This window comes from Monodelphis domestica, chromosome 7 (assembly GCF_027887165.1).
Source record: "Monodelphis domestica isolate mMonDom1 chromosome 7, mMonDom1.pri, whole genome shotgun sequence".
In the NCBI taxonomy this organism is placed as follows: domain Eukaryota; kingdom Metazoa; phylum Chordata; class Mammalia; order Didelphimorphia; family Didelphidae; genus Monodelphis; species Monodelphis domestica.
This window is the reverse complement of record NC_077233.1, coordinates 148,340,136-148,367,720: the sequence shown is the minus strand read 5'-3', so window position 1 is coordinate 148,367,720 and position 27,585 is coordinate 148,340,136. Positions and strand designations below refer to the sequence as shown.

The following is a 27,585-nucleotide window of genomic DNA, read 5'->3' as shown; positions in this document are numbered from 1 at the left end:
AGACACTGTAGTGAAACATATTTTCTATGGTCAAATTTACTCACCCTCCCTTATATCTATCACAATTTATATCTTCCACCCTTTTAACTCACTACAGTTTATGGGCTTCACTATTTTAAATCTCACATTTGTTAGCAATGCTACTTCTAATTGGGTTATGCCTCTCCTTTTCTTATATAGAATTAAGAATTTAAAATAAATAAATATGTGTGTGTGTGTTTAGTGTATACTTTATATAGTTATACTTTCATATATTTTCTTAGGATATTCAACATGGAAGGACATAGTGACATTGAGGCACTAAAGTCAGGGAAGAGACTTTTATTATAATGGTAATTTCTGGTTGTGACTATTCATCCAAATAAATGTTTGCCCTACAACCTGTTGCTGTTTTTAAGTTAAATATGACTTAATAGTTGGCACTTCTAGTTGTATTTTTACTTTTTAAAAAATCAAAGACTTTTATGCCTACAAGGAAAATTAGAAATCATCTAGTTCAAATTTTTCATTTTACAAATGAGTCTGAGGCCCAGAAAAGCTAAGTGGGTTTTTCATAGTCACATAGCAAATTAATGTTACTAGCTGAGATTGGAACTTAAGTCTTTTGAATTCTATTTCTTCATTCTTTCTACTATATGGTGCTGTTTCTTTACTCTGAATAAATTTTTCTGTGGGCCTTTTGTATTCTGGTTCTCACATTGAAAATTAAGATTTCAAGTGGATTCTATGAGTACATAGCTTCCTTATACTACAGATGTCCTGTAGAAACTACTATTTAAAAGAACTTATAAAGAAATCTTTTATAAAATGAAGGGAGCAGGAGGAACTTTAGATACACCATCCAGCTTCACCTGTTTTATAAATTAAAGTTTTTGTGTAATAATGGTAATTTCAATGTATATATAGTGTCATATCACATAAACTGTTAATTTACCAGCAGTCCTTTAAGGTAGGTAGTATGTCTGATTATCCCTGTTTCAGGAAACAGATTTAGAATTTTTTGAGGATTTGCTTGTTGTATTTCTTAACCAGATCTTCTAGCTCTTTTCTAGTGTTCTTTTTGCCAAACCACTCTTCTTTGCTATAAAAAAATATTAGGCATTATTAAAAAAAATTGCATTTATGAAGTATACGTAAGCCTAAAAACATAATTTTAAAGTATCTCACTATAGAGCAGGGTTGTGAAACCTTTTCACAGTTCAAGTGCCCAGAGGGCAAATTCAAGCTGTCTGTGAGCTCCCCCAGATTACCAGAGAGAGCTGAGGGAGGAAGTGCTCTCTTTGGGCAGCTGACAGAGGGATAGGGTATGCAAAAAATGCCCTTGGGTGCTGGGAATAGGGGGTATAGAGCAGCTCCCTGAGTGCCAGCTCTGCATGTGTGCCGTGGCTTTGCCAACAAAGCTATAGAGTATGTTTTCATTCTATCAGGGAAGTAATATCTCCTTGTGTATGTTGAATATAGTGAAAAGAAACCTTTCTTTTGTAATACAAACTATAAATTATCTATTGTTCTTATGCTCAATCCCAGGATTCCATTGCGATTTGATGATATACTCAGATGCACATTCCTACTAAGTTCCTAAATTATTATATAGCTCTTATCTCCTTTTATTATAGAACAGTAACCAAAACATCCTCAAAAATGCTTTATCTCAAGGAACAAATTTTAGATGGTGATAATAGGATTAGTTGAACAATTATTTTAGAAAATTGTAATGCTTTTATAATTTATCAACAATTTAGAAGCATGTCTGCCCTTTAAGCCATTTATAAATATTAAATTACCATTTGGAAGGTATAAATGCTATATATCTGTTCAAATCATAAAAACTAAAACATGCTATTTCCTTTTTTCCTCTCCACCCCCCACAAGACTACACCAAATGTTCTGGCATAATTTCTAAGGGATGCATTTTCATTATAAAGGGGTACACCCAAAATGTCTAGGCTTGCTGGCAGTTTCTGTGGCTTCTAGACCTGTTTATTCCTTGGAAAACCGGAAAAGTAGTGTATTTTAAGACTAGGACTAACCTGAAAAACCATACTCTTGCCTTTGGGACAAAACCATCTATCTCTTCTCAGACTTTATAGAGTGATGTGATGCAAAGATCAGTGAACTTTTCCATCAGAAGAGCTAACTATAGCAAATTTAAAGTAATCGATTAACAAAGAATCAATAAAAGAAATCCCATTTTCAAAATGGAAAATGAACAATCTAAAATGACTGATAACTGATATAACATTTATATTACATATATAATATAATAAAAGACATTTCTTATATTTCCCCCCATTATTGATTAAATAAAAAGAGTTTGCTAAAGCTGCTGCTAAAATAAACTAAAAAGATGAAATTTTTTACAAGACCCTTTGGCTATGTAATCTATGCAAGTCACATAAACCCTAGTTGTCTAACCCTTACTGCTAGTCTGTCTTGGAACCAATATATAGTATTGATTCTAAGACAGAAGGTAAGGGTTTAAAAAAAAAAAGAAAGACTGGAAATATTCTGTTCATCATTAGTTCTATGAAATTTGAAATCAATATTTTTAAAAAAACTATTGTTTCCTTTTAGTTAATTTTCTTATTTGATTAATTGTTTTTACTTTGTAAAAATTTGTTTCCCCCTATATTCAAGGTCCAGCTCTAAACTGAAGAAGAAGCTTGGTCCTGATTTGTGAGGCAATTGGCATGCATTGTTTAATAAATCAATATGTTTAGAAGATTAAACTTTGTTTCCTCAGTCATTTCATCTTTTGTTCATTACATGTAGGACATTCATAAAGTTAAATAGTTCTCCAATTAACATGAGAAGACCTAGCAAATTGTCTTTTAGTAATTAATATTACTTGGCTTTCTCTTTCAGGACACTGGCATTGGCATGACACAAGATGAATTGGTTTCCAATTTGGGAACTATTGCCAGATCAGGCTCAAAGGTAAGTAAGTTCCTTATCATTTATTCTTTATTTTTGTATAGGTTTTTGGCTCTCAGGTTTAGCACCTAAGGGCCCTTTCTGTTTAGAGCAATTGCCTCTAAAATAAGCACAAACTATAGTCTCCTTTAGGCAAGTTGCTAGTAAAGCAATATATTCATTGAGAATATTCACATAAATAGTTTTCTTAAGACTACTATTTTAAAGGCTCCCACTTTCTATCACCTAGTATATATATTTGGGCCAGAATATTTGTTTCCTGGGTGTTTCTTTAATGATGATAGCAGATGATCGATCTATTTGCTACCATTATGGCTTTCTCAGAGGCAGACCAATTATTGTGATTGCTTTTCTTCTAGAACTAGTTTTGACTTTAAAACTTAACTGTAGAAATATGCTAGGAGAGATGCCTATAAATTTGACAACTATGCCATTAAATCTCACTGAGCTTCAGTTTTTCTTATTGTTGTTGAAGGCATTATATGATTATAAATTATTAGAGTATAATAATAAAGTCATTATAGATTTGAGATATTTCCTCTGAAGAATAGAGCATCAAAGAGATATCCTAAAAAAAAAAGCCATAGACTGAAAGAGGCTTTTTTTTACAAATAAATTGGGAGGGGACATGTTAACACACATGATTTTTTTAATCATTCTTTTTGGGCATAGATTTAGAACTTCAGGGATTCAGTGCAACAAGTGTAACCACCAAAATGAGGTTGCCAAAACTGTGAATGTTAAAAACTGTAAGTGTCAAACTATTGTAAAGGTTTTGGCCAAACTGTAATGATAATTTTAGTATTTTGATTTAAAATATAAATGAGTGGTCGCCATGGGAAATTCCCCAATATGAAAAATACCCAAGTCAGCTGGGGATTTATGGAGATTTTAATTAATATAAATGAAGGAATTAAGGGAAGAATAGAGAGAGAAAGAGAGAATAGCCAAGCAGTAGAAAGGAGCCTAGGCCAAAATGGCCTAGTCCTGAGCCTAAGGGAGAGCGAGTCAGTCTTTATTACTCACCACAAGATTGTCTCCAAGTAAGCTCCAGTCCTTACTTCAACTCCGAACTCCAACTCCAACTCAAAACTTCCAATCCCCAAACTCCATTACCTGAACCGCCTTCTCCTTTTAAAGAAATTTTCTCTTATGTCACCTCCCCTAAATTTTCACATCTACCAATCACAGTGGGCGCTTTTTCCCAGGACTGCCCATTCTTAGTTCTCATCTTCTTTTGTTCTCACCTTCTCTGGTTAGATTAAATTCTCTGAGTACTTCACACCTCTTTTGTTAAGCTTTCCTTTTGTAAGTTGCTTGGCCTTGTAGTGATTAATTTAACCTTTATAGGTACTTAGCACCCTTTTTGTATTAGATCTAAAAATAGACCTAGCTTAAGGTTTTAGCTTCACTATAAGTATGAGTTGGGGACTTTTCATTGTTTAATCAAGAGTTTTTCAACTTTATCTTCCCCTAAGGCACTGTCTGAGTAGGGTGGAGTAATTTTAAAAGTTCTCAATACATTCCTGATCAGGTACCTCCATTGTTAAAAATGGGGAATAGCTTAACCAATCTTCTAAAGTACAGTCTTGAATAGTTTTAAGATTCACACAAGTATGTTAAGTGTTTGTAATATGATAGACACTGTTTTGGACAACAGAGTTACAGTGATGAAATAAAATATTTCCATCTTCAGAGAATTTACTATTTGGGATTGGTGTGAAATGAGGATTGACATACAGCAAGTAAATAAATGACTAGTCCAGATAGAATACTATGAAAATTTAAACAGAGATGATTTTCAGACTTTACAGAGGATCTAGTACCATAATTGAGCTTTTAAGCAACAGAGATTTCAGTAAACAAAAATGACTTTGGGAAGGAGGTAGAAATCTCATTGTAGGAATGACAGCCTCCTTAGGCAGAATGGGAGAGATCAGGATTGGAGGGCAAAGAATAATCAGATTGACTGGAAAATAGGATATATCAATTATTATGAAATAAGGCTAGAAAGGTAGTGGTGCTAGATTGTGAAGGACTTTGAATGGCGGGATTTCATGTTTATACTTTAATATTCTGTGGGTAATGGACCTGCTGAAGGGTTTTAAGGAGGATATTATTTTATTACATATTATATATATTATATTATCTGAATTATACTTAAGGATAATTATACAGACATCAGTGTGAAGGATAAATTGGCGAAAGGAGAAGCTGGTGGACATAGGAAAACAAATTAATAGACTATTATCTAGTTTAGGAGTACAAGGTGGCCAAATAAGATAGTGGCAGAATGAATGTGGAAAGGAGAAAATGGATGCAAGTATTGTATAGGTTGAGTTTGACAGTTGTTGGATATGTAGGGAAGACAGAGTAACAAACCAAAGATAAAATCAAAGTGCCTGGGTTTCTCAGAGGATGGTAAAGCCATCAAGAGAAATAAGTAAACTGAAGAGAGTAGAATGCAAATGGAAAAGCCAGAGATAAGAAGGGCAATGGGTAAGTCTGAAGAAAGAAAGAGGGACATTAAACAGCAAATGAGGGTAATAATATAAAAGGAGAAACGGAGCATGTTGATGGCAGGCTTCATATTTCTGAGGTAAATGCCCTCTACCTACTCTACAAATTGCATAGGCTCTTAAGAGATAGATTGGATCTCAGAAGCCATCCAGAAACATCTATATGTGCTTGAAAACCAGCAGTGAAGAGGAGCCTTCTTGAGCAGACTGTTTCACTTCTACATAGCTTGGCTATTAAAGTTTTTCCTTAGAATAAACATTGTAACCTTTGCCTATTTTTCTTAGTTCTGTTTTCTGGGGTCAAACAGAACAATTCTAACTAATTCCTTAATGATAGCCTGCCAAATACTTGAAGACAGATATCAGCTCTTTCCTAAATCTTCTCTAGGCTAAGTATCCCTAGTTTCTTCAACCAAATCACATATGTCATGTTCTCTAGCCCTTTCACTGTCTTCATCATACTTTCGTGGTTTTACTCTAGGGTATTGTCTTTTCTGAAATGTGATACCACCAACTGGATTTAGCAAAAATATTACCTCTTTCATTTCAGACACTATGCCTTCCTTAATGCAGTTTAGGATGGTATTAGCTTTTTCACTGTTATATCAGTTGAGTTACATTAAGCCAGTAGTTTACTAAAATCTCCAGATATTTTCACAAAAAGTTGTTTTTATTTAACCCACACATCTTTGCTTTAATATCTCTTAGTTTCCGTGTGCATTATTTGTACTTTGAACATTTGCATTTTTATCCATCTCAAGTCTGTGGGGTTTTATTCTTGCTCTTGTTAAATATAGTCTCTGATGAATTATCGATCCTATCTTTTGCTCTTCTTTCTCCATATGTCTAGGACTTCTATGGTGTCAGACTCTTATCTCCCTCTTTCCTCTACCTCCCTTTTCCAGGTAAAGCCCTATAAGGACAGGTTGCAAAGGGAAAGATTACAAAATGCTATGCACATTTTTTTTAACAAAAGGAGGCTTTCCATTCCTTGCCCAAAACTCATCATTCCTGTATTTGTGTAATGACGTAGAAATCGAAATCTTGTTCTTGGACATTTTTAGTTAGTTGTTAACTTTTCTTGTCCCATAAAACTTCCAATTTTTACCTAGGTCTTTGTAATCTTTAAAAGTGCTTTCTAAGGCTTTTGTTTTGTTGGGACAGAGCCAAGATGGAGTAGTAAAGGCAGGGACTTTCCTGAGTTCTTCCAAATTTTTCTTTAAACAATTTAAAAGTAAAATCTCAAAATGAATTTTGGAGTGGCAGAACCAACCAAAGGATTAGGTGAAACAATTTTCTTGTCTGTGACATCTTCAGGAAAAGTCTGTCTCATAGGGGTGAGAATGGAGCACAGTCCATCACAGGTTGTATTCCAGTAAGCTAACAGCGGGACTTATGGGTGGGGTGTGTGTGAGACTGAATTAGCAATAGAATATTCTAGAATTCTCAGCCCACAGATGGTAAGAGGGTTAGACAACTTGGTCAGAAGGAGGAGACCCTTTGTTGGCATGGGTACAGGACTCTTTGCATTGCCCATATTCAATTCCAGATTGCAATCCCAGAGTGAGGAGGAGCACTAGCATACTAGAGCATGTGGCTATAAGGAAGTAGGGATCATGGTGAAAAAAGGGTGCTTGTAGTTGCTCATAGACCAGAGCATAGGTCAGAGACCACCCCTTAGATCATACATCTTGAAAGAACTGAAAACTTAGTCTCCTTAGAATAAGCTCTGAAAACAGCAACATATAAACCCTCTAGTCTGCAACAGTTCTACCTTCATTCTAGGAATAGGACTCAGCTTTTAGTATAACCTTAAAATAATAAAAAAAATAGGATGAAAAAATGAGCAAACAACAACAAAATCTGACTGTAGAAAGATATGATAACAGAGAAAATCAAAACATAAACTCAGAAGAAGACCACAAAATCCAAATTAGAGCTTCAAAGAAAAATATGAATTAGTCTCAGATCCCAAAAGATTTCCTAGAAGAGCTCAAAAAGTATTTTTAAAGTCAAATAAGAAGGGGGTAGCTGGGTAGTTCAGTGGATTGAGAGCCAGGCCTAATGATGGGAAGAACTGGGTTTAAATCTGGCTTCAGACACTTCCTAACTCTGTGACCCTGGAAAAGTCACTTAATCTCCATTGCCTAGACCTTCTTGCTCTTGCTCTTCTGCCTTAGAATCAACGTGGACTATTGATTCTAAGATGGAAGGTAAGGGTTTTATTTATTTATTTTTAAATCAAATAGGAGAGGTAAAGGAAATATTAGGGCAAGAAATGAGAGTGATATAAGAAAACAAAAAAATCAACAAGTTGGTAAAGGAGGCACAAAAAAAAATACTGAAGAAAATAACACCTGAGAAACAATAAGCCAAATTGTAAAAGAATCAAAATTTCACTGAAGAAAAGAAATTCTTAAAAAGCAGATTTGGCCACATGAGAAAAAATGTACAAAATTTCACTGAAGACAAAAATTCATTAAAAAATAGAAGTAGTCAGATGGAAAGGAATTACAAAAGCTTACTGAAAAAAAAATTCTTTAAAAATTAGAATCAGGTAAGTGGAAGCTAATGACTAAGAGATACCATGAAATAATCCAACAAAATAAAAAAAATTAGAAGAAAATATAAAATATCTTATTGGAAAAATAGCTGACATGGATATTATATTCAGGAGAGATAAGAATGATTAGACTACCTAAAAGCCATGATTAAAAAAAAAATAGCTCTGTTATCCTAGAACAGTGCTGGCAAACGTTTTAGAGACCAAGTGCCCAAATTGCAACCCTTATGCTGCATGTATGTTGCCCAGCTCCCTTCACCTCCCCCTTGCCCTAGACATGGGGAGGGAGGAAGCACTCCCACTGAGCTGCTGGGCAAAGAGGCCACACATGAGAATTGTCCCAAGCATGGTGGAGAAGGGGAGGGGAACAGCCCCCCTCTAGCATGTGTACCATAGGTTCACCAACATGGTACTAGAAGGTAAGATAGAAATTAAAAAAATCTACTGATCATCTCCTGAAGGAAATCCCAAAGTGAAAACTTATAGGAATAGTTTAGCCAAATTCCAGAGCTCCCAGATCAAAGAGAAGTTTTGCAAGCAGCCAGAAAGAAACAATCCAGATATCATGGAACCATAATCAGGATAACACCAGATTTAGAAGTTTATATTTATACATTAAAAGATCAGAAAGCTTAGAATATGATTTTTCTAGAGGACAATGGAACTAGGATTAGAACCAAGAATCACCTCAGCAAAACTGAGTATAATCCTTTGGGGGGAAAAATTGATATATTCATTGAAATAGAGGACTTTCAAGCATCCCTAATGGAAAGATTAGAGCTGAATAAAAGGTGTGACTTTAAAATATAAAACTCAAGAGAAGTATAAAAAGATAAACAGGAAAATGAAATTAGAGCAATTTAATAATGTTAAACCATTTACATTGCTATATGGGAACAGAATTCTTTATAACTCCTAAGAACTTTATTATTATTAGGGCTGCTAGAAGGAGTATGTATACCCAGAAGTAGGAGTATACATGGCCTAGGCATGATTTGATTTTGATGGGATGAAATGAAAAAATTAAGGGATGAGAAAAGAGAGTGTATTGGGAGGGAAAGGTAAAATAGACAACTATCTCAACTAAGAGATATAAAAGAGCTTTTATAGTGAAGGAGAAGATTTACATGAACTGATGAAAAGTTAAGGGAGCAAAGTGAGGTCATTATACACAGTAATAACAAATTTGAATGGTAATCAACTCTGAATGACTTTGGCATTCTCAGCAATACAGTGGTCCAAGATAATTCTGCTGAACATATAATTAAAAAATGTTATGGTGTCTGAATGCAGATTGAATACTTTTATTATTTTTCTGGGGGGGGGTGGAGGGATGCTATATTTTCTTTTACAACATGACTAATGTGGAAATGTTATGCATGATTGTACATGTGTAAACCTATATCAAATTGATTGCTTTCTCATTGAGGTGGGAAGAGTAGGAAGGAAGGAGAGAATCTGGAACTCAATTTTTAAAAATGAATGTTAAAAGTTATTTTTTAATGTGTAATTCGAAAAAAATAAATTAAAAAATGTTTTCTAGGTTTCTTCTAGTGGTATCATTTATTACCACATTAATCACTAGAAGTATGTTAATGGTCATCAGATTTGATTTTTTTGGGGGGGGGGGGTAGGCTCTCCTATATAAGTCCCAGGAAGACAGTAGACTTCTGATTTATACATCAGGTTAACTGATAGTAGACACTTTTCAACAGGGAGTTTTAAGCTATCACTTCTCTTTTTTCGCTTTAGCCATTATGGGATAATTTCACTTCATGTCATCTGTAGATCTAAATCATTCCTTTCAACTTAAGATATTGCTTCCTTCAGAGATAATTTGGCTCCTCCCATTCACGGGAAGAACACAGCATGCATTACACAGCTCTAAATGGTCTGTAGGCCTTTATCCATCCTTCTTTATATTTCCTCTCCTCCTGATGCTTCCCATGCCCTCTCCCATCAATTCATCTAATTTACCTTGTGTTTTTTGTTTGTTTGTTTACATATCTGTTTAATGTACACATCTCTCACAGTTTAATTGTGAACTACTTCAGAGCAGGAATGGTTCCATTTTTACCTTTTGTTTTCCCAGATCTAGCATAGGGCCCGACATATAACCAGAGCATACTTATTAATTGATTGTTAGATTATTCTATCTTTTAGCCTGTTGACACAGGTTAAAACTTCCTTCTTGTCTCATGGCTTCCTTTTTGTCATCATTTAGGTTTAAATACTTCTATGTCATTCAAGAAGTCAGGAATTCTCCCTGGTTCTACTCTGTCCTGGAGAGTAGAGATGCATTTCCCCAATCCTGTCTCTTTATCCTTTAGGGAAGGGTATCAGATGATACTGCAGCTCATATACTGAAGGTCCCAGGAAAGCTTTGTTCACTGCCCAGGGCTTATTGGAGAATTATTCATGAAGACTTCCTTAACCCAATGAAAAACAATATGGAGAGTAGTATCAGTGATTCAGGCATGCCCCTTTGGGACTCTTCATTTGAACATCTTTTGGGAAGGTTGAACAATGAATACATCTGCTAGTTATCTCCCTGTAGAAAAAATATTTGGTATCCCAGTATGGTAAACTGACCATTCTCTGCTCTTTCACCATAGGCATTTCTGGATGCCCTGCAGAACCAGGGAGAGGCAAGCAGCAAGATCATTGGGCAGTTTGGAGTGGGCTTTTACTCTGCTTTCATGGTAGCTGATAAGGTAGAAGTTTATTCACAGTCAGCAGAGCCTGGGAGCTCAGCTTACCAGTGGCTGTCAGATGGGTGAGTATCTAAACAAGGGCTAGGCCCTGAGGACTGGCATCTGGCTTGGAATGCATTGGCCAACTAATAAACCTAGATACTGAGCATTTCAAAGAGAGGATTCAAGATTTTTTTTCTCCAATGTAGTTAGGTGTCTACTGTTTGTAACTAAAATCCAAGTTGAAAAATAATTTCATTTGAAAAGAATTGAAATTACTCAAAAGCCCTGGGGATGGAAAGAATCTGCTTTTTTAGGTGACATCGATATATCAATTACTGAAAAACCAATGATTCTTGCTGTGGTAAATAGTGAATTATCAGCTATGTGAGATTGAGAGAATTCTATAACACTTTTTCTTTTTAACAGTTAAGAGATTTCTGTCAATTCCTTTCATATTAGTAGGTACTTCTAAATATTTCTGAAGTGATCAAATTAAAAATCTAAGATAACAAATTGAACCTTTTATTCAGCTTACCAGAGGGTTGGTTGTCAGGTAATGGAAGTTTTGCTCATTGACATAGTTAGAGGCTTTCAAGCTATATACATAGAGAGAATGCCAGACTGATGCAATTGTTGTTTTCTTGAAATACTGTAAGGCCTGTATTCCAAGACCTCCCATGGATGGCTAAAACCTTTAGTATAAGCAAACACCCATTGACCCATATATATATATATATATATATATAACATATCTATATATGCTTGTTCTCTGTATTCCTTTCCACCAGACTCTGTCTCCCCCCACTCCCACCCCACCCCCCAAAAAAAGAAAAGTAAAAATGGAAGCAGAAGAGATCTGTCAGTGATCTTCCTAGATGGACCTCTAGCACATCAGATTGACCAGGGATAACTGAAAACAATAATGGGACTCACATAGATTTAATTACCATTTCTTTGCTGGTAATCCTCAAATCTACTTATCCTGCCCCAACCTCTTTTAAACTTAGTCTTGAGGCAATTGCCTTTCAGACATCAGAAACAAATGTCCAATAGACATCTTAAATTGAACATGTCCAAAATTTAACTCATTATCTTTCCTCTTAAACCTACCTCGCTTTTAAACTTAATGTGTTATAACTTCAGTCTCCCAGGCTGGAAACTGAGGTATAATTCTAACTTTCAGTATCTCTCACCCTACATACTAAATTTGTTGCCAAAGCCTGTTGATTTTAACCTTTGTAACATCCTTTTAATAGGCCTACTAATCTCATCTGACACTGTCACCACTTGATCCAAGCTTTCACTATTAGCTCATGCCTAGATTATTGCAATAGCCTGTTGGTGGGTCTGTTTACCTTAAATCTCTCCCACCCTAATCCATCTTCCTGCTGCCAAAGTGATTTTCTCAAAGCATAGATCCAACCATGTTGCTCCCCTGGGACCCACTAAACTCCAGTGACTCATTATCAATTCTATCAAATAACAACTTAAATCTAGTGTTGTCAGAGCATTCTGACATGTTGAAGACAATGAATCAATTGTATGGGGAGCAAAATAGCAAAATGCAATAAAATTCCCAGAACTGATCATACCTTTTGTGAAAGCAGATTAAGTCTCTCTTCTTTATTTAGAAATTTTAAGAAAGAATTTAAAAATTAACCTAGTCTGAGGCCTTTGGACTAATCTCAGAGAGACATTCTTATCAGTCTTTTAACTTTCAATTCCAAAAGGATGTCCTACCCTCCTCTTTGTGGAGGACTTCTCCCTAAACTAATTAGAGCTGTCATCTGACTAAGTCTGGGAGCTCTTGATTTATCAATCTGGAAGGAGACATTTTTCTGCCCTGCTCTAAAGGGGGATAGGGTTAATGATCCACCTAAGAGAAGGAAGAAACCTCTTTGATTTTTTAAGTTTATAGAAGTATTTCTTTGTAACCGTGGAAAAATATTCTAAATTAACTAAATAAATAAACTTTAAAAAAAAGAAGTATTTCTTAAATTATTTTTTGACCAGCTAAAAAATACTTCACTATTAAGCTGAAAGTAAGTGACTTATTCTGTTTGATGAAGCAAATTGTTAACTGAATTGCTTGCTCTACTGAAATTTACTTTGGGATATCAAAATGAAGTTAGGTATCCTAAAGTATAAGTATATTTTAAAATTTAAACATTTCTTTCTTAGAATAATATAAATGAATAAAAATTGGTCTGAAAGGCCTGTGTATAAAATACAGAGTACAGAATTCTCTTCAACACTATCACCGTTATTATTTCTTTGCTAGGAATCTTATCTCAAAGTCACTGAAAGAGGGGGAAAGAATGCATGTATAAAAAGAAAATTCACAGCTATTTTATTTGTAATAAGAAAAAGATTAGAAAACATCTGGAGAATAGCTGAACAAGTTATGGCATTCTATTGTTAGTATGTTATAGTTCTATAATAAATTATAAATATGTACTGTAGTGACAGTATGAAGTAGAGTGATTGACTTAGAATCAGGAAATCCTGTATTCAAATCTCACCCTGTTATTTACTCTCTGTGTGATATTGTCTGGCTAAATCATTTAGCCAGTGTAAAATTGGACTTGAACTCTGGACTTCAATCCCCACAATTCCTTGCTCCACTTCCCCAGAATGCTTTGTAATTTCACCTGGGCCGAGATTGAGAAGGTATTTAACCTGATTGCAAAAGCTTTTAGCTCTCTTTTTGGACTTCCGTTTTGGAGCAGAGGCGTCTCTTCCGTGATGTGAGGTTATTTTGTCTAGGCCTCTGGCCTAGGCACATGTTTCTTACTTGTATATTCTTTAATCTTTAACCTTTAATAAACCTCTAAAAAATATAATACTCCTTGCAGAGAGAAACTAATTTCAACCTGCCTCAGTCTCCCCATATTCCCTAATTTTAATCTTTACACCAGTAAACATTTATTAAACATCTACTGAGAGGCAGCTACTGTACTAATTGATAAGAATGCAAAATAAGGCCTAAGGCAGTGTGCCCTCTAGGAGTTTACAATTGAATGGGGTGTATATGTGATATAACATAAAAAGAAGTTGAAGAGTATATGTGGAATAAAACCCATTGGTTATGAGAGGGGGAGTGGGATATGAGGGGAGAGGAAGAACATGAATCATGTAACCATGGGAAAATATTCTAAATTAATTATAAATAAACTTTAAAAATTAAAAAAAAAGAGTATATATGGGTGTGGGAGGTAATCAGAGAAGGTGAGTTACAAAGTTGTTATCTTTCGGGATAAGATTGGAAGAGTAATTGCAGGGAGTTAGGAGAGATGAGATTTGCTTGATCACATGGTTCTATGGGGATATGATTGGGGATTTAGACTCTAAATCAGTGGTTCTCAACCTGTCAATTTGTAGCAATGAGAATACATAGTGCATATCAGGTATTTACATTCCTAATCATAACTGTAGCAAAATTACAGTTTTGAAGTAGCCACCAAAATAATTTTTTGGTTTGGGGTCACTGCAACATGAGGAACTGTATTGCGGGGTCACGGCATTAGAAAGGTTGAGAACCACTGCTCTAAATGATCACTCTATTGCAAATAATAATATGGAAATAGGTCTTGATCAATGATACATGTAAAACTCAGTAGAATTGCTCATTGACTGTGGGAGTGGGGAGGGAGGAAGGGAAGGAAAGGACATGAATTATGCAACTATGGAAAAATATTCTAATTTAATCAATTAAATAAATTAATTTTTTTAAAAGAAGAGAGATGAGAGAAAGTGAAGCCACCTATTGTAGATTGCCTTTTCTGGAAACTTAGCCATAAAGGGCAGAAGAGATATATAGGAGATAGCAGGATGTACATGGATATGTTTGGTGGCAGAAGGGATAGAGCCATAGAGACAAGGACAGATTAAAATTAAGTGACAAATTAGAGATAAGAGGGAACAGTCTGTGGGAAGAGATAGAATGGAATGGGATTTGAGTAAGTAGAGGAGTTAGACTTGTTAAGGGGTAAGTCCATATTTTCATCTGAGAGTGAAGGAAGAGAGTTGACTGTATGATATGAGATGAGGAGAAGGGGAGCTCCCTTGGTTGTATTACATACAATTTCTGGGATGTCAGTTATCCTGAGATTTTTATGTTGTCATTTCCAGATCTGTTGCTCAAGTCCTATGAGTTTTTGAATAATTTGGATAATTCTCTTTTTGACCCTCAATTACCAATTGCTCTATATTATGTGCAGTTCTTCATTATTTAATCTTTCCTCCCTCGCTCCTCCCTGCCCGCTTTTAAATAAAACCCTTAATTCTGTCTTAAAATTGATAAAAGTATCAGTTCCAAGGCAGAAGAGCAGTAAGAGCTAGGCGGTTGGGGTTGACTTATCCAGAAGCACACAGTTAGAAAGTGTCTGAAAGCTACATTTGAACCCAGATTCTCCTGACTCCAGGCCTGGTACTCTGTCCACTAAGCCACCTAACTGCTCCTGCAGATCTCAAGCATCTTTTAATTTTAAGTTGATTTCTTGATTTTTTTTTAACATCAACAAATATAAAATCTTGCCTAATCTCTTTGTATGTCATTTATTTAGGTCGAAGATGTCTCTTGAGATTCTTGTGTGGTTTCCTTTTCCATTTCTTTTGTTTTAAGTTGCTTTGCAAAATTATTTTTTTATGTACCAGCATTATACATTGCTTATTTTAAATTTTTAAATAGGGTTTTCTTTCTTTTTTAGTCACTTTTTTTCTCATTATAGTCTTTAGTTTTTCACTAACATCTTAGATTAGTCTTTGCTTCGCAAGGTTTCTTGATAGTAAAAAGAGAAGTTAAACCATTACAGCTTAAACCTCAGCTCCAATTTCCTTCTTCCCAAAAATATTCATTTTATTCTTCCCAAGCTGATTTCCATTTCTATTAGCATTCTATTAGACTCCCTGGTTTCCTTCTTTCACTCTTGTCATAGATTATAACTGTCTTTATATTTTCTTAAAGTTTTGTGGAGAACAAGTCTGCAGCATTTTCATTAGCTTTCCACATCGTCTTCTCCTTGTGATATTGGCCTTAGTAAAGAAATTTATATTTTTTCTATTGTTTTACCTTGATTGCATTGTTTCACTTAAGTCTCCCCATGCTTCTCTGTATTCATTATTTCTAATAACTGTATAATCACATTCGTGTCCCAACAATTACTTTAGCAATTCTGAAGTATATGGACATCTACTTTGTTTTCAGTTCTTAGCTACTACAAAAAGTACTGCTGTAAATTTTTTGTCATATACAGAGCCTTTTTTTCAGCCATTTTATTCCCAAAATGTATATGTGTAGTGGATTTTGTGATCAAGAGTATAGACAGTTTTGTTATTTTCTTCATATGATCCCAAAGATGTGCTCTAATAAAGGAGTGGTTTTTGTTGCTCTTTCCTGACCCTCAAATCAGTCATAGGTAGGTGGAGTTTTTCACATGTAGTTTAGATATTTTCAAAACATGCCTTTTGATTTTAAGGATAACCTACTATAGATGGCTTGGTTTCAGTAATTAACCTTCTGCAGCTTTAAAAAATTTCACATTACTTTTGATTTTCTAATGCATATTGTCATAGCTTTATTTCCTTATATCATATCTGACACTAATACCAGCAACTCTGCAGTTTAAAGGAAATACTAAATAAATATTTTCAGTTTTTTATAATTCTGAAAACTATTGATGCAAATTTCCAATGTTCATCTTATGAAAATAAAGTCAAATTAATACTTAGGCAATATGCTATCAAGTTTCCCTTTTCTGGTTCTCTGTATTATTCTTATGTTTTTGTAGAATATTTTTCCCTTTGGTTTTCTCTTGTTTACTAGAGATATGAAGCCTGGAAGAAAGAGCATGAAAAACACTAGATAGGGCTAGGAATGTGCCTAAGACTTATACCAAGGAAGCCAAATGTTAAATTTTTAGTGCTAGCATTTATACCTTTGAAATTGGTAAATGCTACAGATCAGAGCTTGATTTATTGTTCTATTGATTGTATAGACAAGAGGTGTGAGTGAAAGAGTTGCAGCTTGAGCTAGATTAAAATGCAATTGGGAAGTATATAAGAAAATAAACAAAAATACATTTGAATATAGATAATGTTAATATGTGCTTTTCCAGGTCATTATACTTGCTGTCCAGGGTAATTCTTACCTAATGTTTAGTAGCCTCATATCTATTAGAGTGTGACACCACTGGTCTAGACTTAAGAAGGTGATAGAAAAAATATTAATAATATGGAATTAAAGTTAAAAGTATGTTGAATATATTTCTTTTTTCTAGATAACATTTTTTTTAACCTGTACCTTCCTTCTTAGAGTCAATACTGTGTATTTGTTCTAAGATAGAAGAGCAGTAAGGGTTAGGCAGTGGAGGTTAAGTATCTTGCCCAGGGTCACTGAGCTAGGAAGTACCTGAAATCAGATTTGAACCCAGTACCTCCCATCTGTGGGCCTGGCTCTCAATCCACTGAACCACCTAGCTACTCCCTGGATAGCCAGTTCTTAAACATTTACCAGCTCACCCCTGAGTAAGCCTCAGGAAAGCAGTTAGTTTGTGCTTGTTAAAAACAAGCTATAACTAGTCTTCTCTAGATTACAGCAGCAGTTGTGGGAGCTCTAAATCACTCAATGATCATGAGGAGAAGGAGGAAGGAATGAACATTAAATACTTTCTATGTACCAGACACTGTGCTGAGTGCTTTACAAATAATATCTCATTTGATCCTCATAGCAACATTAAGAGAGAAGTACTAATATTATTCCTATTTTACAGATGAGGAAAGAAGTGACTTGTTCAGGGTTTCACAACTACTAAATGGCTGAGGCTGGATTTGACTTCAGGTCTTTCTGACTCTAGGCCCAACACTGTCCCCGTGCTACCAGCTGCCAATAAATAGTAATCGTGACCATTTCTATAAATGCCAGCATTGTTGTTCTCATTTTACAGAAGAGGAAACCAAGGCTAGGAGAAGGGCAACGCTGGGCTTCACATACACACCTCTAGCTGTTAGGAAGTAGAGCCAGGACTAAGCACCAGGCGAGATGAGTGCTCTTTCCAGGACAGCGTGCTCACTGGTGCACTGTGGTGTTCATGGAGTAGGAGCTGTCATTTGGATTGCCATTGTCAATATAGGAGAGACAGTCCAGTCAAGCGTATAGCTATCCTTATTCCTTACTCTGAGTGGCCCATTGAGGAGCCTTTGAAAATGTCCTAAGGTAATCTCTTATAAGATTGACCGTTACTGATATAACATTCATTTTCTCCCTCTTTTCCTCTTAGCTCTGGAGTATTTGAACTTGCAGAAGCTTCTGGTGTTAGAACTGGAACCAAAATAATCATCCACCTCAAATCAGATTGCAAAGAGTTTGCCAATGAAGACCGAGTACAGGGTAAGCAGAGAAGGAAGGACCCTTTGCTCACTGACAAATCTTTGTCTCTGTCACCTAGACCTGGTCTGTGAGCAACAGACAGCTTCCTTTCCCATGATCTCCACTGTCTTCTGTAGTTCCACAGGCACATATTTACTTGTGTGGGGGAGGACTAGTGGTAGCTCCCAAGTGGAATTGGTGATGAAAGTCACAGCTACCCTTTTGAAGGGTAGCATATGGGGGAAAGATATAGGTAGGGATCATTAACAGTACATGTCTATATAAAGAGGAAAATCATATGAGTGGGTTGGTATTATAATAATCATAATAGTAAAAGTTTATAGTAATATTTTGCAATTTTTAAAAGCATTTTCCTCTTCATAGCAATGGGAAGTAGGTAGATTCAGTGTCCATGATTGCAAGGCTAGTAATAAGATGGTGGAGCAAGGATTCAAACAGGTCTTCTAAACAAGTCCATCATCACCCTTTCTACTATACTCCCTTGTGTGTCAAGTACAGTTGTCTGGCTAGTTGTAAGGTTGTTATTTGGTCAAAGTTTTCACTTAGACTGTGTAAAAAAGAGAAAGACTGCTTAAAAGTAAAGGAATTTTACTTGATCCTATTCCCTTTATAACTTTCTGTCTTTAGTACCTCTTAGTGTTTTAAAATATTCCATTTGAAATCTTCCCTGTCCAGCCTTGTTTCTTTCTCATCTTGCCCAACTCAGATAACACAGTCAGCTACATGCCATCTAAATCCACTTAATTGAATCCTTCATAGCATCCATGGTTTCATTTCCCCCACAGTTTGAGATTACAATCCCCGAGTGTCTGTGGACCACATTCTGGTGATGAATCTCTTTCCCTTTAACTGGCTAATTCATTCTGCAGGGTCCAAAACCTGTTTTTGTACTCTCTGTTTTAATTATTAATATTTTTTTCAGAGGTAGTGAAAAAATACAGCAACTTTGTTAGCTTTCCGCTTTACCTAAATGGAAAACGCATCAATACTTTACAGGTAAGACTTAGTCAAGGATCCAGAAAGAATATTCTCTATGTGGTCTTGGGAACAAAATGCCAGAAGAAAGGAACAATGAAAATTGCTAACGTCAAAGACTGAGTCCAATGACTAGTCCAACCTTAATCTGCAAAGAAGTTTCCCCCCTATCCTCCCCCCAGTTCATCAACAGATATTTATTTAGTGCTTAATATGTGCCATGCATGGTGCTAAGTGCATTGATTTTTTAGGTTTGGCCCACTATTCTAGGTTCTTACCTTTTAAGATCTGTGCCATCAGTTAGCCATCCCTACTAACTTTGTCTGTAGATTTGATAAGCACCCTCTTCTTTGCATACTCAGTGGTGGCAGAAGGCCCTTCATGGGATCATAGATCTGGGCCTGGAAGGAACTTTAGAGGTCACACAATCCCACTGCCTCATTTTGGAAATGATGAAACCCATGCCTGAGACATTAAGTGTTTTACACAAACTCACACAGGTAGTATGCATGAGGCAGGATTTCAAGCTAGGCCTTGGGACTACAGAGTTCTTTCCATGGTACTACACTGATTGATTATATGCCTTCAATTTGTCTTGGTTTAAAAAAAAAAAAAGTTGGCATAGGGAGAAAGACAGATCCCTGGGATTTTATCCAACAGATCTTCCTACAAGTTAACATTGGCACATCAATGACTGCTTGGGGTCCTTCATTTTTATTGAAGTAAAGAAAGTTTTCCTAAATATTTCTTAAATGGTGGTTTATTGTGAACCTGTCCCTCTGGCCACGTTTTTGCTGGATTTTTAACATTGTTGGCTTTCTCTTATTGCCTTCATTAGCCTGACAAAGGGTTCTAAGGCAAGATCCTTGCTTCCAAGGCCAGGTATTTTCTTCTTCCTTTTCTTTCCATTCCTGTATCTTTCAGAAATATTTTTGTATTACTTACAAAAGTAGTGCATAGTTAGGCCAGAGGATGAGGATAGTTGCTTCTGAGTTTTTTCCATTCTATTCTGCCACTTCTATAGGGCCTTGGAGAAAGAATCCATTTTCCTCTGATTTGCAAAGCCTGATACTATAAGCTATCCAGGCCCAAGTACCATTTTCTTGACTAGAACTAACATTATAGATGTTGGTTCACTGAAAAATTAAGTTAGACATGCTTATCTTCATTTACTTGATGAAAAGAAGTATTTTAAATGGATTGCTTTCCCAATTTATTTCTTTTTGCAGGCACTTTGGATGATGGACTCTAAAGACATTAGTGAATGGCAACACGAGGAATTCTATCGCTATGTTGCCCAAGCTTATGATAAACCCCGCTATACTCTCCACTACAAGACTGATGCACCACTTAACATACGAAGTATCTTCTATGTGCCAGAAACAGTGAGATACTTATATTCTGATTTCTGGTCTTAGGGAATGTGATGAGCCTACAGAATGGAAAGCAATACATAGTGCATTCCTTTACCTAAGGAATAAATTTACCATGGTTACTTTTCATAGAGGAGTTACCTATCTGTGACTAGTTAGACTAACAAGGACAAAAGAAGTTAAAAGTTTTCCTAGCAATGGCAGAACCGTATCTCTTTCATTAAATTATAACATTTTGTTTTAAAAAATTACTCTATTACAAAAATGAATAATATGGAAATAGGTTTTGAGTGATAATATATATTTAACCCAGTGGAATTGCTTGTCAACACCGAGAATGGGGAGGGAAGAGAGGAGGGAGACAACGTGAATTATGTAACCATGGAAAAAATTTTTAAATTAAATTTAAAATGAAACATGAGTTCATAAGGGGAAAAAAATGAAATAAAAATTATAACAGATAATTCCATATCCACAAAGCTTAAAAGTTACATCTCAAAGAAATAATTATGTTTGTGGATGGATTGTGAATACAGATTGAATACATATAAACTCCCACAGATGGGTCAGAGGCATTTTGATACTTTTGAAATGATGTTTGAGGAGAGATTGAGGAAGGCCTAACCATACATGGCTCCAAGGCTAAACCTATTTGAAGCTAATAATGTGACTCATAGGTACACCATGTGGACAATAGCAACTTCCATCTATGAGTTACTTGTTACTCTTTCTTCTAAGGGCCACTATGTAGGCTCTCTTTTGAAGATTTTGATCTCCTGATAGCAGAGTAGATAAATAATAAAGAGAGAGAAGTTAGGTCTGCATGGAGTATAAAATGACTAGGCAGCTCTCATTCCAAAAATATCAGCTCCATCAGCTAAATATCACCAAATACTTTCATTGTGAGGTTCACTTAAAATGAAAACCTCTGAGGAGTTCCTAATTAATTCTAGTTCACATTTCGCAGGGGATATTTCATAGCCAACTGAAAGAGATAGTGTATTGGGTGGGATAAGGCCTTGGCAGGAAGGGAGAAAAGAGGAAGCGGGAGGAAAAAATACCTTCCTTCATAGTTTTGTTCAGGCCTGACCTTGAACACTTAGGTTTTATTTTAAGCAATTAACAAAATTGTTCATTATATTGGAAAAAGTTTCTGTTTGATGATTCATACCTGCCACCCCATCCCCACCCCCTTTCCCACTGATGAAGCACCTTCTCGTGTTGTTCCTTTGGGGGGGGCAGCAAACTATTTTTAAATAATTTCACAAGATTCATCTTTAACTGTTTCGTAGGTCTTTTCTATTTACATTGATGCAATATTCCCGCTAGCTTTTAATATTCTCTGTCCCTATTCTATAGAAGCCTTCCATGTTTGATGTCAGCCGAGAACTGGGCTCCAGTGTTGCACTCTATAGTCGAAAAGTTCTGATCCAGACCAAATCTTCTGACATCCTGCCCAAGTGGCTGCGCTTCCTGCGAGGTGTGACAGCTTGCTAGCTTCCTCAGAAATGGGGAAACTTGCTCATATATGTGAATGATACCTAATGCTTTCAAAGGTCTATGTTAGAATTACTCTCAGAAAATTTCTTTAAAAAAAAATAATTCTTCAGTCTGTATCTGAGACCATTTTTTTTTTAAACTCTTACCTTCCATCTTAGAGTCAATACTCTGTATTGGTTCCAGGGCAGAAGAGTGGTAAGGGCTAGGCAATGGGGGTTAAGTGACTTGCCCAGGGTCACACAGCTGGGAAGTATCTGAGGCCAGATTTGAACCTAGAGCCTCCCATCTCTAGTCCTGACTCTCAATCCACTGAGCCACCCAGCTGCCCCCTGAGATCATTTTAAAAGTAAAATCAATCTGGATAAGTGACTACAGACTCTAGCTTCAAAAAGATCTCTACCTTCCCTAGTATGCCAAACCTTTTTTGTTCTTGGTTTTAGGTTTTAATCTCATAAAAACACAAAATGTGAGAACACTCCGAAAGACTGTCTTGCAGAATCTTTTCTTATCTTTCACTTCCCTACTACTTCTAGCTGAGCTCACTTTTATTATTATCTGGGAAAATAGGGAGGATGATATTATTTAAAAGGACAGTTAAAGTGACAAATTTTGCTACTTACAGAGGGACTGTGTGGTCAGCAGGAGGAATAATTTGGTGGGTGAAGTATGTGAACAGAGGACTTGTGGGTCACAAGCAGATTTCAGAGAGTTGACTTTGTTGTTGTTTTTTAAAAATAAGGTGTTGTGGACAGTGAGGATATTCCCCTGAATCTCAGCCGGGAGCTTCTTCAAGAAAGTGCACTCATCCGGTAAGCACGTGTACTAGAGGATGAAGCATTGCATTTAAAAATGAGAACATCAAGCCAGTGTTTTTGTCTTGTTATCAAGTTTCAAGATGCCAGTTGAGAAAATAAGAGCTCCAGAAATACATGAGTTTAGATGTCACATTCTCAAGTAAATCACAAGATTCATATCTACCAGTGTCACCTTTTCATCCAAAATTCTGTAACTCTTATCAAGTTGGTCTGGTCCTTTGAAGAAAAATGTCAGATAAATTCTTCCACCCTCAACTGAGGATTAATACTGAATACTGAATTTTTTCACTTCATTAACTCCTCCACCAGGAAAGATCTTAGGTCTGAAACGCCAGGGGTCTATGAAGGCTCAAGAAGATGTGATGTATTTGGTTAATGGTGCCATTTTTGGTTCAGTATGATTTCCTTATGAAGGCAATGAGATGTTAAAAATGGAAAACTTCTTATACATTGACGGCCTTGAAAACTGCTGTGGGGCATCAGGGTAGAAGTCTGTGCCTTTTAGTCTTCTGATTCCAGCAGCTTGTACTAACAGTAAAATAATAAAGGGGAAAAATGTGGAAAAGACTGATGTTGTTACAGAGAGCTCAGTTATGGGGGAGATCTTGTGCTTCATCAGTTCATTTTTTTCTTTTTTGTTGTTAAATTTATTAATCCATATTGCTTTGGTACAGCAGATTCTTCCAGTAAAAATCATAGCATTGCCAACAATGACTTTTCCATTTTTTTAGCATGTTTACTAGTTGATAGATATCAGGTAAATCATCTCAGGATTTGTGTTTATTTGCATTTTTCTGATTATTAGTTATTTTCATAATTTAATCTTAGAAATTGGTCATTATTAAATGTTTACTCTTGTTTTCAGAAGAGTGTGCTAGAGGTTGAAGATACAGAATGAGAAATGATCCAACCTCTGCTCTCAAGGAGTTGGGCCCTTCAATAGGGAAATGTCCAAAATTAATACTCTGTTATAATGATTTTTTAAAAATTTCATTTTACAGAAAACTGAGAGATGTTTTACAACAGAAGCTGATAAAATTTTTTATTGACCAGAGTAAAAGAGACCCTGAGAAGTATGCCAAGTTCTTTGAAGATTATGGATTGTTTATGAGGGAGGGGATTGTCACTATTGCTGATCAGGAAGTCAAGGTGAGAACTTTGTTTTGGGTCCTACTTTAGAGGCTACCTTAAATCATGAGGCAGCATTGAGGCAGAATAGGCATGGGAAGGAATCCAAAAGAATCAGTGGTAGGAATCAAGTGCTCCAGGCTATATTGCAAGGCAATGATTTTTCCTTTTAAATTTACCTCAATATTTATAAATCTGACTTCCCCTCCATGTCCTACATAACGTTAATGAAAAGACTCCCAACTTATCAGAAAGGATAGACTCAAGGATGTCATAGAAATATCCTAGCAACTAGTTGCCCTGCCATCCTATTATTCCCATTAATAAGAAAGCTCAGGCCTAAACCAGAATATTACATGGCTAAAACTACCCTTTCTTTTGTATTCTCAAATTTCAGTAGATATTTGTCTTAGTCTTTGAGCAGGAACAATCCTAGCAGTATTTTGTTTAATACCCTCTCTTATATGGGGAAACAGACCATACAGTTAAATAATTTACTCAGAATTCAGTGATTGAGGCTAAGGTAAAACCCAGATTTCCTGCCTACCAGGAAATACTCTTTACACTGTGGAGAAATATTTTAAGGCTGGAGGTCAGGGTGAGAGGTTGGAAAGTGCCATGTTTAGATATATGCTGTATAGGACACAGCAGACTAGAGCAAAAATATCTTTAACTAGTAGCTTGTGAGGACCACTCCCTTGTCCCCTGAGAAATTAAGGCCAGTTTATCTTGGAGCTGATCACTGAAATATACCCATTGTGTGTGCCCATTGCCAGGAGGATATTGCAAAGCTCTTGCGTTATGAATCGTCAGCTTTGCCTGCTGGCCAGTTGACCAACCTTGTGGAATATTCCAGTCGGATGCAAGCTGGTACAAGGAACATCTACTACCTGTGTGCCCCCAACCGACACCTGGCTGAACACTCACCATACTATGAGGCCATGAAGCAGAAGAACATGGAGGTAGGTGAGCTTTCAAATCCATGTGGGCTTAATTGAATAACAATGAAGAGAAGTCTGCAATTAGCCCTATTTAAAATTGCCAGCATATATCCTATATATGTGGTCTAGAAAGTGAAGCAAAATCATTCATTTACTATAGTTGTTACTACCATGGATTTGAGATTGGAGCTGTGAGGTACTTTAGAGGCAATTGAGTGTAACTCTCATTTTACAGATGAGGAAAATGAAGTTTAAAATGATTATGTGACTAATCCAGAGCCTTAACAACTAATAAATGACAGGTGGGATTTGAACCTTTTTTTATTCCAGGTTCAGTACTCCAGTACTTTTCCACTGTATCATGCTGCTTCTTCATAGTCCAATGTTAGTTATTCATTGTCTTTGTTCTTCCCATTGCTTTTGGTTACTCTTCAGCTACCTCAGTTATCTGGTTACCTGTCTGTGTCCCCTTGCATTTTCTCCCAGATACCTAGTGTGTAGAGTTAGGTGAGATTAAGACATTTAAAAATTTGGGAAATACAATGAAAGAAGAATTTTTTATAATTTTTAATAAGAATGAAATAAGCATTTTTTATTCTGACTACACTCATTGTCATTCTACTCCAATGAGTGGCTTCGAGTAACTTTGGATCTATGTAAATGTTATCTGCCTCTTTACAGGTGCTCTTTTGCTATGAACAGTTTGATGAATTGACCTTACTGCATCTTCGAGAGTTTGACAAGAAGAAGCTGATTTCTGTGGAAACTGATATCGTTGTTGATCACTACAAAGAGGAGAAATTTGAGGAAGGTTCTCAAGGTGGGCTTCTTAGATTTTTCCAGGTCCCAGTTCTCCCACTTGTAAGTAGTAACATTGTGGTACATTGTGCCATGGCAACCTGTGTTCCCTAATTACTTATTGCTAGTTTAAATGGGGTAGGGGTGAAGGTTAGTTGTTACAACAAACCATTGTGGAGATAAAGAGGGCCTCAGACTGGCTACATTATGCAATTACTTACTTAGGTTTCCTTCCTGTCCTCCACCTTAGTGAATTTATCATATTTTTCTTTTATAATTTTCACAGTAGTTAATGGCAAATTATTAATCATTGGGAACCTGGAGATTTTTCAGATAATACTAGATTGGCTCCTTGAAATTGATCAAACTTCCTGGTCTGTTGACATCAGCAACAGGTGGAAAGAACACTTCAGTCAGCTTCTCAACCGACCCTCTTCAGTCTACCAAAGCGCCCTTGACCAGATCCCCCAAAACCGCACCATTGAACAACTTGATGTCCCTCCTTCAATAGAAGAAGTCCAAAAAGCCATTCAACATATGAGTGCAGGCAAGGCACCCGGTAAAGACAGGATCCCAACCGAGGTGTACAAGGCCTTAAATGGAAAGGTGCTCCAGGCATTCCACATAGTGCTGACCAGCATATGGGAAGAGGAAGACATGCCCCCAGAACTCAGAGATGCCTCCATCGTAGTCCTATACAAGAACAAAGGCTCACGAGCAGCCTGTGACAACTACAGAGGCATCTCACTACTCTCCACTGCTGGAAAGATCCTCGCCCGTGTTATACTCAACAGACTCCTGTCATCTGTTTCAGAGCAGAACCTGCCTGAATCACAATGTGGCTTCCAACCAGATCGCAGCACCATCAACATGGTCTTCACGGTGAGGCAAATGCAGGAAAAATGCCTTGAGCAGAACCTGAGTCTCTACATTGTCTTCATAGACCTAACAAAGGCATTCGACACAGTGAACAGGGACGCATTGTGGGTGATCCTCAGCAAGCTCGGTTGCCCAGCAAAATTTGTCAAACTGATCCAGCTCTTTCATGTCGACATGACAGGGGAAGTCCTATCTGATTGAGAGACTTCCAATTGCTTCAACATCTCCAATGGCGTGAAACAAGGCTGCGTCCTCGCTCCAGTACTATTCAACCTATTTTTCACCCAAGTATTACGACATGCTGTGATGGATCCAGACCTGGGCGTCTACATCAAATACCGACTAGATGGCTCACTATTTGACCTTCACCGCCTGACTGCAAAAACAAAGACAACAGAGAGACTCATCCTGGAAGCCTTCTTCGCAGATGACTGTGCTCTCATGGCCCACCAAGAAAATCATCTCCAAACCATTGTGGACAGGTTCTCCACCACAACAAAACTGTTTGGCCTGACTATCAGCCTCAGCAAAACAGAGGTGCTGTTCCAACCTGCACCAGGGAGGCCAACGAACCAGCCATGCATTACAATCGACGGCATGCAGCTTTCTAACATCAACACTTTCAAGTACCTGGGCAGCACCGTCGCCAACGACGGGTCCCTAGACCACGAGATTAATTCCAGGATCCAAAAGGCCAGCCAGGCACTCGGGCGGCTGCGCTCCAAAGTCCTCCAACACAGCGGTGTAAGCACTGCGACGAAGCTCAAAGTGTATAACGCAGTGGTTCTCAGCTCCCTCCTGTACGGTTGTGAGACATGGACACTGTACCGGAAGCACATGAAGCAGTTGGAGCAATTCCACCAACACTCTCTCCGGTTAATCATGAGGATCTGATGGCAGGACCGAATCACCAACCAGGAAGTCCTTGACAGAGCCAACTCCACCAGCATTGAAGTCATGGTCCTCAAAACCCAGCTACGATGGTCTGGACACGTCATCCGCATGGACCCACAGCGAATACCAAGACAGGTATTCTATGGTGAACTGTCAACTGGACTCAGGAAACAAGGTCAACCA

General features: G+C 36.8%; 1 protein-coding gene across 1 annotated transcript in view; it reads left to right on the top strand.

Moving 5' to 3' along the window:
- The window catches only part of TRAP1 (TNF receptor associated protein 1), a 64,116-nt gene that overhangs the window by 30,995 nt on the left and 5,536 nt on the right, over nucleotides 1–27,585 (top strand). Inside the window, exons 5-14 of the mRNA XM_001370096.5 lie at nucleotides 2,866–2,937; nucleotides 10,632–10,792; nucleotides 17,990–18,099; nucleotides 19,022–19,095; nucleotides 20,304–20,459; nucleotides 21,807–21,927; nucleotides 22,687–22,756; nucleotides 23,764–23,911; nucleotides 24,667–24,852; nucleotides 25,513–25,651. Of these exons, the coding sequence (XP_001370133.1) occupies nucleotides 2,866–2,937; nucleotides 10,632–10,792; nucleotides 17,990–18,099; nucleotides 19,022–19,095; nucleotides 20,304–20,459; nucleotides 21,807–21,927; nucleotides 22,687–22,756; nucleotides 23,764–23,911; nucleotides 24,667–24,852; nucleotides 25,513–25,651 (1,237 nt within the window). The remainder of the gene's footprint in view (nucleotides 1–2,865; nucleotides 2,938–10,631; nucleotides 10,793–17,989; nucleotides 18,100–19,021; nucleotides 19,096–20,303; nucleotides 20,460–21,806; nucleotides 21,928–22,686; nucleotides 22,757–23,763; nucleotides 23,912–24,666; nucleotides 24,853–25,512; nucleotides 25,652–27,585) is intronic.